Source organism: Sinocyclocheilus anshuiensis, unplaced genomic scaffold, assembly GCF_001515605.1.
Source record: "Sinocyclocheilus anshuiensis isolate Anshui unplaced genomic scaffold, SAMN03320099.WGS_v1.1 scaffold47, whole genome shotgun sequence".
Taxonomy (NCBI): domain Eukaryota; kingdom Metazoa; phylum Chordata; class Actinopteri; order Cypriniformes; family Cyprinidae; genus Sinocyclocheilus; species Sinocyclocheilus anshuiensis.
In genome coordinates this window covers 1,510,909-1,520,026 of record NW_015551047.1, presented here as the reverse complement: position 1 = coordinate 1,520,026, position 9,118 = coordinate 1,510,909, and the positions used below count along the sequence as shown (strand labels likewise).

General features: G+C 34.2%; 3 protein-coding genes across 4 annotated transcripts in view; 2 read left to right on the top strand and 1 right to left on the bottom strand.

The window, feature by feature from the left end:
* Positions 1-1,890, top strand: part of fbxw9 (F-box and WD repeat domain containing 9) — a 10,691-nt gene extending 8,801 nt beyond the window's left edge. The window contains exon 8 of one of the 2 annotated variants that reach the window (XM_016451642.1): positions 1,128-1,890. In XM_016451642.1, the coding sequence (XP_016307128.1) occupies positions 1,128-1,202 (75 nt within the window). In that variant the 3' untranslated portion in view covers positions 1,203-1,890. The remainder of the gene's footprint in view (positions 1-1,127) is intronic. The other variant, XM_016451643.1, reaches the window with a different exon arrangement.
* A 41-nt stretch (positions 1,891-1,931) lies between these two features.
* Positions 1,932-4,627, bottom strand: gng14 (G protein subunit gamma 14). Its single transcript, XM_016451659.1, has 3 exons — positions 4,516-4,627; positions 3,966-4,081; positions 1,932-2,075 (listed from the first exon to the last, which is right to left on the bottom strand). The coding sequence occupies exons 1-3, from the start codon at positions 4,625-4,627 to the stop codon at positions 1,950-1,952; spliced, it is 354 nt and encodes a 117-aa protein (XP_016307145.1). The 3' UTR covers positions 1,932-1,949.
* Positions 4,628-5,509: 882 nt separating this feature from the next.
* The window catches only part of LOC107661880 (deoxyhypusine synthase-like), a 5,520-nt gene continuing 1,911 nt past the window's right edge, over positions 5,510-9,118 (top strand). Inside the window, exons 1-5 of the mRNA XM_016451664.1 lie at positions 5,510-5,694; positions 6,043-6,257; positions 8,274-8,417; positions 8,571-8,692; positions 8,771-8,867. Coding sequence (XP_016307150.1) covers positions 6,051-6,257; positions 8,274-8,417; positions 8,571-8,692; positions 8,771-8,867 — 570 coding nt within the window. The 5' untranslated portion in view covers positions 5,510-5,694; positions 6,043-6,050. The remainder of the gene's footprint in view (positions 5,695-6,042; positions 6,258-8,273; positions 8,418-8,570; positions 8,693-8,770; positions 8,868-9,118) is intronic.

The following is a 9,118-nucleotide window of genomic DNA, read 5'->3' as shown; positions in this document are numbered from 1 at the left end:
TTAAAAAATGTAGATTTTTTTTTTTTTTTTTTTTTTAATGGAGGCTGTTGTTCTCTCACAATTCTGAAGAAAAAAATATTAGACAATTCAACACAATCTCATGAAATTTATGAATGGAATGATTCAATGACTCCCTCAATATTTACTTTGAGATTTTCTTTACTGGATGAATCAGTGTTTTTGAATTAATCTCTTGAATGAATGATTCAAAGACGAATACATTTTTAACAGCCCCTTTTCCCCACCTAAATAAAAGATACAGGAATCGCACACAGGAATTGATTGGCGGAATTGAAATTGAAATTTTACAACAAATATCCGATTCCTGACCTTAAGTATCCGATTCTGGAATTGGAATTGCTTTCGATTCCCAACCCTGAAGACTGGCTGGCTGAAGTAATGGCTGCTGAAAATTCAGCTTGGCATCACACTAATAAATTACATTTTTAAATAAATTACAATAGAAAATAGTTTTAAATTGTAATAATATTTTTCAGTATTACTGTATAACTGATTTTATTGTATTTTTTAAAATCAAATTAGATCTGTTCATCACATTATGGTTATTTTTTCTGGGAATTCAAACAAAAACTTTTATTTTAACGAAAGAATTTTATAACATTTTATTAAATATTATGTCTATCTAGACAGAAATCTATCTATCTATTTACAAAACCTATTGGTCGAGTCGTGCAGTTATACTTTCTCTTTGTTAGTAACGTGCACCTTAGTATTCAAGTGTGCATTTACTTTTTTGTCATTATTTATTACATAACCATGTGGTAGTGCCTAGTTTTGATAATCCATTGAATTAAATATTTGTATCTAATGAAAGATACTTAATCTCATTTCAGTATATACTGTTTTTATTTAGAATTTGATGGATGCAAACCAAAAAAACTGTGATTATTCAAAACAAATTAATTGTCTGGAATCAATGCAAACAGAGCTTCACATTATATACCACTTGAATTAAAAACAAAAGACTGAACACACATATGCACTATAAATCTGATTGGATGAGCCACGTTCAAAGCCATTACTGTATGTCTCATAAATACTTCTGTTGGATGATACCACTATTACTCTTTTATAAAATCATAAATAAATGATTTTTCTCTTCTCAGTTAAGTATTGAAGGAGGAACGTTGGCCATGGCTTCTGGTGACATGAATGTGGAAGTTTGGAGGCACAGATGCTAAGTCTAAAAGCATCCGATAGCAGGGAACAACAAGAACCAATCAGTTCCTCAACTCTGCATTTCCACGAAGTTATCAATGCATTATGCTTTAATTGGTTTAATTTTAATTTAAAAATGAATGTTTTAGGTGTCTGATACATGTTTCTAGTCATTCTTCATGAAGGGGTCGCACTACGACTGCACAGGCAGAGTGCAAAACATTTCAGTGCCTCTTAACACAGGAACACCTTTTGTGATTTGTGTGATCTTCTCTTGAACATTTCAACAAAATTGATGCTAATAATATACTTAGTCTGAAAATACAATGAATTCTAAAACACATGCAGTATAATACAAACAAATATCAAAAAAATATCTCGGTTTTCAGTATTTAGCTCTCTATATAGTACACTAACTTGGAAATCAGTTATTAAAAACGTGATTTAAGTTCAATTTGTTTTTGTATACTTCAGTGTACTTACACAAGTATACGGTTTACAAATGAGGCACAATGCTTTAAAATGTATGCACTTCACGACCAGAGCAAACTACTAAATATCCTAATTTAAAATGTCTATATTTATGAATTATTTATAGTTATTGCAGACAGTGCTGTTGTATTGTTCTGTGACTGACTGAATGTCCCGTGATCAAATTCTCTTTGATTTTTAAAAAGCTTTATAAATGCACAATTTGATAATTCAGTTGGATTTGTCAGCGTGTCGTTCTTAACGCTGCAGATAAAAAGGGCGACTGCTGCAGAAGCAGTTCACAGCAGCACGCAGGTCTTCTTGTCTTTGAACAGGTTGGAGGAGGCGTTGATCCCGGTCAGCAGCGGGTCGGCTCTCCTGTGCTCCTGACAGTACTGAACAAGCTGCTCTGCTGCTGCCGAAATCTGACACACCAACATATGCATGATATGATAGACGTAATGTAATGATAAAATGCTATGGTGAAAACCTGTTATTTGGTTAACGCTATACGTTCCTTTACTGTATGCACTCTTTCTGACTAACTAGTTACATGTGATGGAATTACATCATTACAAAATGTAACTGTAATCAGTTAAAGTTACTGAGAAAAATGTGTAATTAAATTACAGTTGCTTATGAATATGTTAATGATTACAAAGGGGGTTACATCTGAATATTTCTCTTACACACGCAGCACACACACACACACAGAGATTTAATTGCTTTCTTTTATAAATTGCATTGACTGCTCTAAATTATGAGACACCAGGAGTTTAGTACACAGAACAGGACACATGATTATTCGATAACTGTTTATTTCCTATTTGGGTTTATGTATATGCTTCATTTTTTTAAATTAACAGTTTTTCCAAGGCTTTGTTAGATGCCAGTGTTTCCTGTCATAGTTATGCAAAGATTTGATTTCGAAAACAGTATCATAGCTATTAAAAGGTTTCTTGTTATGATTTTAAATCGGTATTTAACCTCAGAATGATCTCAAAGTAAAAAGAGCTGCTAAAGTCTGATTTTGTAGTGGCTGTGCTTTAAAATTAAATTATTATACTCTTAATTTAAGTGATTTTGAAAGTCTGACAGTAATCAGTGTTGAGTACTACTGTAAGGTTAACCCTGCCTGCTTTAAATGTTTCAAAATAATTGACAGTTCAAAACAAAAACTTAGAAAAGTAATCAAATGTAATCAGTTACATTACTTTATTAAAGTAATTGACCACTACTTATTACATTTTAAAAAGGGTTACTTTGTAATCTGTAAACTATTACATTTCCAAAGTAACCTTCCCATCACTGGTCACTTGGGAGGTATCCTGAGGTGCAAATGCTAAAAGGTGCATCATTGTACCTTATTTACCCCTAAATGGAACATTTTAGTAGGCTACTTTAAAAGTACACATTAGGACCTAAAATGTACGTTTATAAAACAGATAGTTCCGGTCCTTGATTCTGATTGGCTGAGCCGCATTCAGAGCTGTTGTAAATTACTCTACACATACACCTTTGTTTACTTCTGTGTGTTGCTTGGCAACCACTTTGTTGCAACCACAACTGTTTCTGAGGAACTGTTTGGTGGAAGAATACTGTTTTTATTAATATCATTACACTTTATTTGCTCTGTTTTATTTTGTGAAACCTTACTACGTATATGTGAAGCGGGGGCTTCTTGCTTTATTAGTTGCTATGTATAGCCTACACTTTACGTCTTAAAGGTACCATAACTGAGACGTTACCTTCAAACGGTACATTTTGAAAAGGTAGTGCCTCAATGACACCACCGCTTTTTACGGTAAAAACTGCATAAAAATCTACACATTTCATGTAAGTTTACAGTAAAATAACGTCTTTCTAAGTGAAAAAGTACAAAGCTTATGATGAGCTTTGAATCAACAAGTAGATCGAGTTTGTCTTTTTGGTGGTTGTCAGTAGCATTAGTACTTCTGATTGTAGGATTCTATCAGTTCATGAAATATATGGCTTTTTTTTAATTATAAATGTAGCCCAAGTTAATTCAGTAAAACATAAAATTAAAATATTGCTAACCTATTTTTTACTAATCCGTAACCAGCTGCAGTTTTCTTTCTTTCTCTTTTTGTTTTTTAAGGATGGTTTCATGGATTTTTTAAGTGTCTATTCTATTCTATTCTATTCTATTCTTGTGCTTGGAATTCAGTTTTTTTTGTCATAGCCATATAACCGTATTTTCATCCATATACACAAATGAAATTACAAATAACTCAAAAGATACACTCTAAAAGGTGTTGTGTTTGTATTATTATGGAGTGATGAGTGCATCTCACCTTGATTCTCTGTAGTTCTGTCTCTAGTCTGAGCTGCTCCACGGCTCTCCTGGCCTGAAGAACATTATTACTGCAGTATACGTCCATCACGGCTGTATCAACATTAGACTTGCACCCTGAAAAACGTGTTCATAACCTTATTTAGGGCTGTGCAGAAAATCAAATGCGATGATCATGTCATGCGCGTCTCATCAGTAAAGCCGGTTCTGTGATTAGTAGTAAAAATCCATCACCTGCTTCCATCAGTGTTCACTGACAAGCTACGCAATATCATGTTCATGATCGCAGGCGATTCATCGCCGATAATGAACGCGATATTGCGTAGCTTGTCAGTGAACAATGGCTCTGTGTAGTAGCCTAAATGCTGCTCCATTTGAAAGCGGGTGATGGAGATTTACTACTAATCACAGAACCGGCTTTACTGATGAGATGCGCATGACAATCACATTCGATTATTAGCACAGCCCTAACCTTATTATTAATTATATTACTTAAACTATCTAATGAATGAATAACTAGGTCTGATAGATGATGACTGTAATTTTACCTCAAGAGTCCATCAGTCGTTGTGTAGAGCTCAGATGTTCTTGTTTCAGCGAGGAAGAGTTGGTGTCCAGTTTTTGGAGGCTTTTATATCTCAATGGGATGCTAAACCCCTCCATCCTCCAACACACACACACACACACACACACACACACAGCTGGAAGCTTCAAAGCTCCTGTGATGTGGTGGAGTTAGTTCTGAGGTCACATGAAATGTCATGAAAGTTCAGTAGTATTTGATTTCACTCTGGTGGTCATGAAACCTCCCTTGAGTTTGTTTAACTGTGTGCACAGATGTGTTATCATCCTGCTCCTGTTTTACAATGTTTCATAGAAATTGCATTAAATCAAGTATTCTGTAATTTGCCATGTAGCTAAATAAGCATTTAACAATGGTGAATATTCCAAATGTCTAAATGTATTTGCAGCAAATAAATAAATACAAATTAAATAATAATAATAAAAAGATTTATATTTATATGCAATAAATAAAAAAAGCCTGTATAATAGACTTTATTTAGTCAAAATTATCCAAAGACGGATCAGAAAAGAAAATGACTTTGGAGGTCCCACATCTTGTGATATTTTCTTGTTTAACGGGCCTACATTAACAATAATCATACATTAATATTTAAAACGTTTTGGGGTTAACTATATATACAAACTACATACCTATGACTAAAATAAATAATTTAAATCATAAATTAATTAAGTATTTATTTAAATCTGTAAAATATCTTTAAATAGCCTACATAAATAATATATATAATTATAATATATTAACAATGACAATTATTATCACCCTACATATTTTTATAATAAAATATGCTTCAAAATATTATCAAACTATTGATATATTATGCTCTAACTGACGCTGCTTTTGTACCTGTTGTAACTTTATATGCTGTTCCGGGTCATTTATACGCCCCATTTATACAACATCAATGGCATAATATTCCGGTTTTAATTACAATCTTAGCATATATAAAACATAAGAGGTCCGTTCCACTCAACGCAGCAAATCCTGGTGTACTGTATAAAGGCGCTTCGCGTTTTGTATTTGGTTTGTACCGCCGCGCTAGCCGTAGTTGTTCGGAACATGTGGATGATCAAGTGTGCAGCGCTGTGAGATAACAGAAATAAACTACATTAACAAGCCGGGTATTAGACACTACGTAACGGTTGGGGTGAGTGTAATTTTATTTTAAAGATACAAAGAAATAGAAAACAAACATGTATTTATATTTGCGCATTAACTTATAACACTTCATCAATTATTGACGCTGAAGTGTTTGATCTCAGCACTGGAACTGCGTAGTCTTCAAACTGCTTTCATCAGATGACACACACATGATCCGTTTGAAAGAACTGTGCTTACCATGATAAAACCATGCCATTATTTGAAATAAGGTAGTAAATATCGTAGTCATTCAGCACCAAGCATATATCCAAAGTATTATGGTATTGCCATCTGAGACCGTACCTGTGCCCTGGTAAGACTGTATTGAAATATTGAGTATGCTGTGTTGCTGTAGTTGGGGCGATGATGGCCGACCACCAGGCTGAGGCGCCCTCCGTGGCGAGGGACGCGGTGTTGAAGGAGAGCATCGCTCTGCCGGAGGACATGCCTCAGATCAGAGGCTATGACTTCAACCGAGGCGTGGACCACAGAGCCCTGCTGCAGTCCTTCCTCAGCACGGGCTTCCAGGCCAGCAGCTTTGGCCTGGCCGTGCAGGAGATCAACAAGATGGTGAGGGACTGACTGTCAGCAGCACACTGTTGGGTGCTTAGGAAAGTGACCTATTTTTAAACATTTTTTAAATGTTTTTTAAAGTATCCTATGTTCACCAAGACTGCATTTAATCAATTATACAGTCATTTTAAAATAGCTATAATATTGTGAAATAAAAAATTGCAACTTAGTATGACTATTGGAATGTATTTTTCAGTGTCATTTATTCCTGTGATCACAGCTGAAGTTTCAGCATCATTACTCCAGTCTTCTATGTTTCCAGCCACCTATTTTTATGCGCATTTTGGAACATCGCATAAAAAAACGCTGGATGGAAACGCCAAGATGTGCGTAAATTCTAAAAATGCGCATAAACTACGATGGAAACACATTTACCGAGTAAATTCCACCTCGCATGTCAGGAAAGTCATGTGACTTTGCACGATGGGACGGGATAACTTGACTAACCCATGGACCGATCTCGTTGCACAGCATCTGAAATGTTGTTTTGGTCGTTATGAAAAGCCTGAGCAAAGTCTGTCATCAAAGTAGGCCTATTTCTGTAAAACTGTCTTACACGACTGCGTTCCCAAACAGCAGCATCCGCCTCCGAAAGCAGTGACCGCATTTATTGTGTTTCGTCTGCTCGCTCTGAGGCGCAAGTAATTTATCATATATGAAAATTATTATATTTAGTGGCTTCTCCTACTTTTCTTAGCGATATTTAGTGCCAGTTTACCAGGAAGTGACGATTTTGTTCTCTTTAACACGTTGGATGGAAACGGTGCTTTATTCGCGAATGTTTAATTCTATATTCCAGTTTTGCGCACAAGTTAAATTCGAATCTTTGAGTCACATGATCCTTCAGATATCATTCTAATATGTTGATTTGATGCTCAAGAAACATTTATTATTATTATCAATGTTGAAAACAATTGTGCTGCATAATATTTTTGTGGAAACTGTGATGCACTTAAAACAAATTGAGGTAAGAAAAAAAAAGTAAGAAACTAACACTTTAATACAGCAAGGGTGCATTAAATTGATAAAAGAAAGTTACCATAGAGATGTGTATAATGTTACAGAAGATTTCTATTTCTAATAAATGCTGTTCTTTTGACATTTCTATTCATCAAAGAATGCTGAAAAAAAAAAAAATATTTCCACAACAATATTAGGCAACAAAAACTGCTTTCAAAATTGATAATAAGAACCATTCTTAATAATTGAGCATCAATAAAATGTATGATAAATGAGCAGTAAATCATAATATTAGAGTGATTTCTGAAGGATCATGTGACACTAAATACTTTTACTTTAAAAAAAAAAAAGTAGTACTTAAAGTAGTACTTCTACTTTATCTATATTGATCTTCTTTTTTTTCTACTTGTTTTTCTTTGTGTGTGTATAAAATATATATATTATTATAGGTGTATAATAATTATAATATACGCCTTTAATAATATATATATTATTAAAGGCGTGATCTCGATTCCATTTCGATTTATCGTGCAGCCCTATACTTGAGTAATGATGCTGAAAATTCAGCTTTACATCACAGGAATAAATAACATTTTAAAATATATTAAAATTTAAAACAGTTATTTGAAATAGTAATATTTCACAATCTTACTGTTTTTAGTGTATTTTTTAAATAAAATTAATGCAGCCTTGATGAACATAACAGACTTCTTTCAAAAAAATCAGTTTTACATGGTTTGATGTTTTGTTATCCAATGCAATGCCATTCAGATATTTTTAACTCTTGCCTGAGTGTCCAAGTACTTTTGTGGGCCATTGTATGTTCAGATGGGACATCAATTACTCATGCATCAAATGTTGTCTTGTAAATATGTTATAAAAAGTATGATTAAACAATAAACGTATAAGTATCACAGAAACATGCAATTAGTTTGTGTATACTACACAACAACATAATCTCAGCAATCAAATATCAGTTATCTCATCATCTCAGTCTTGTAGCTCTAAGTCATGTTTGAGCTCCAGCACTGATTGTGTGTGTGGTTGGAGTAGATAGAGAAGAGACTGGAGCCGGTGCAGGAGGGCTGTGATTCACATACATCTGCTTCAGGATGCACCATTTTCTTGGGCTACACATCCAACCTGATCAGCTCCGGTGTGCGTGAGAGCATTCGCTACCTCGCACAGCACAGAATGGTACGGCCACACTGTGACTTTGTATGAGCACCATTATGTTTCATGATCTCTATCAGCTAATAACATCTGTCTAGGACGGTCTGCCACTATCTATTCTGTTCATATTAAATGAAAAGAATCTATTTATGTTGAGTTGTTTGAATGTTTCTGTAGGTAGATGTGATAGTGACCACAGCAGGAGGGATTGAGGAAGACTTTATCAAATGTTTAGCACCCACTTACCTCGGCGAGTTCAGCCTAAAAGGCAAAGAACTACGACAGCAAGGCATTAACAGGTAAGAAAACAGTTCCTCATTAGATCATTGTGGTGTTTATAAGCAATTATTAATACATATAATTATGCTTTGTCATAGAATAGGTAATCTCTTGGTACCAAATGATAATTACTGTAAGTTTGAAGACTGGCTGATGCCTATTCTGGACCAAATGGTGCTGGAACAAAAAACAGAGGTGAGATTTATTTTATTTTATTAGTCTATTTTATTTTGTTAATTTGGGTGGTTAAATATTTGTAAAAATGCTAATTCTGGACCAAATTGTCCTGAAACATAAACAGAGGTGAGACATTTTATTTTCATTTATTTTTAAATTGGGGTGGTGATATGTTTATAAAATTGTCCACAAGTGTGAGGTGTTTTTTTTTTTTTTTGGTAAAAACCTAGTTGTCACAATTATGTCCTAATGATGTAACAGGTCAGTAA

What these genes read in the sequence shown, in the direction of transcription:
- gng14 (XM_016451659.1), bottom strand. Translation starts at nt 4,627, where the DNA reads ATGGAGGGGTTTAGCATCCCATTGAGATATAAAAGCCTCCAAAAACTG. An exon ending in ACAACGACTGATGGACTCTT is followed by an intron (nt 4,082 to 4,515) that starts GAGGTAAAATTA and finishes CACGTTTTTCAG; the next exon opens with GGTGCAAGTCTAATGTTGAT. An exon ending in CAGAACTACAGAGAATCAAG is followed by an intron (nt 2,076 to 3,965) that starts GTGAGATGCACT and finishes TTGGTGTGTCAG; the next exon opens with ATTTCGGCAGCAGCAGAGCA.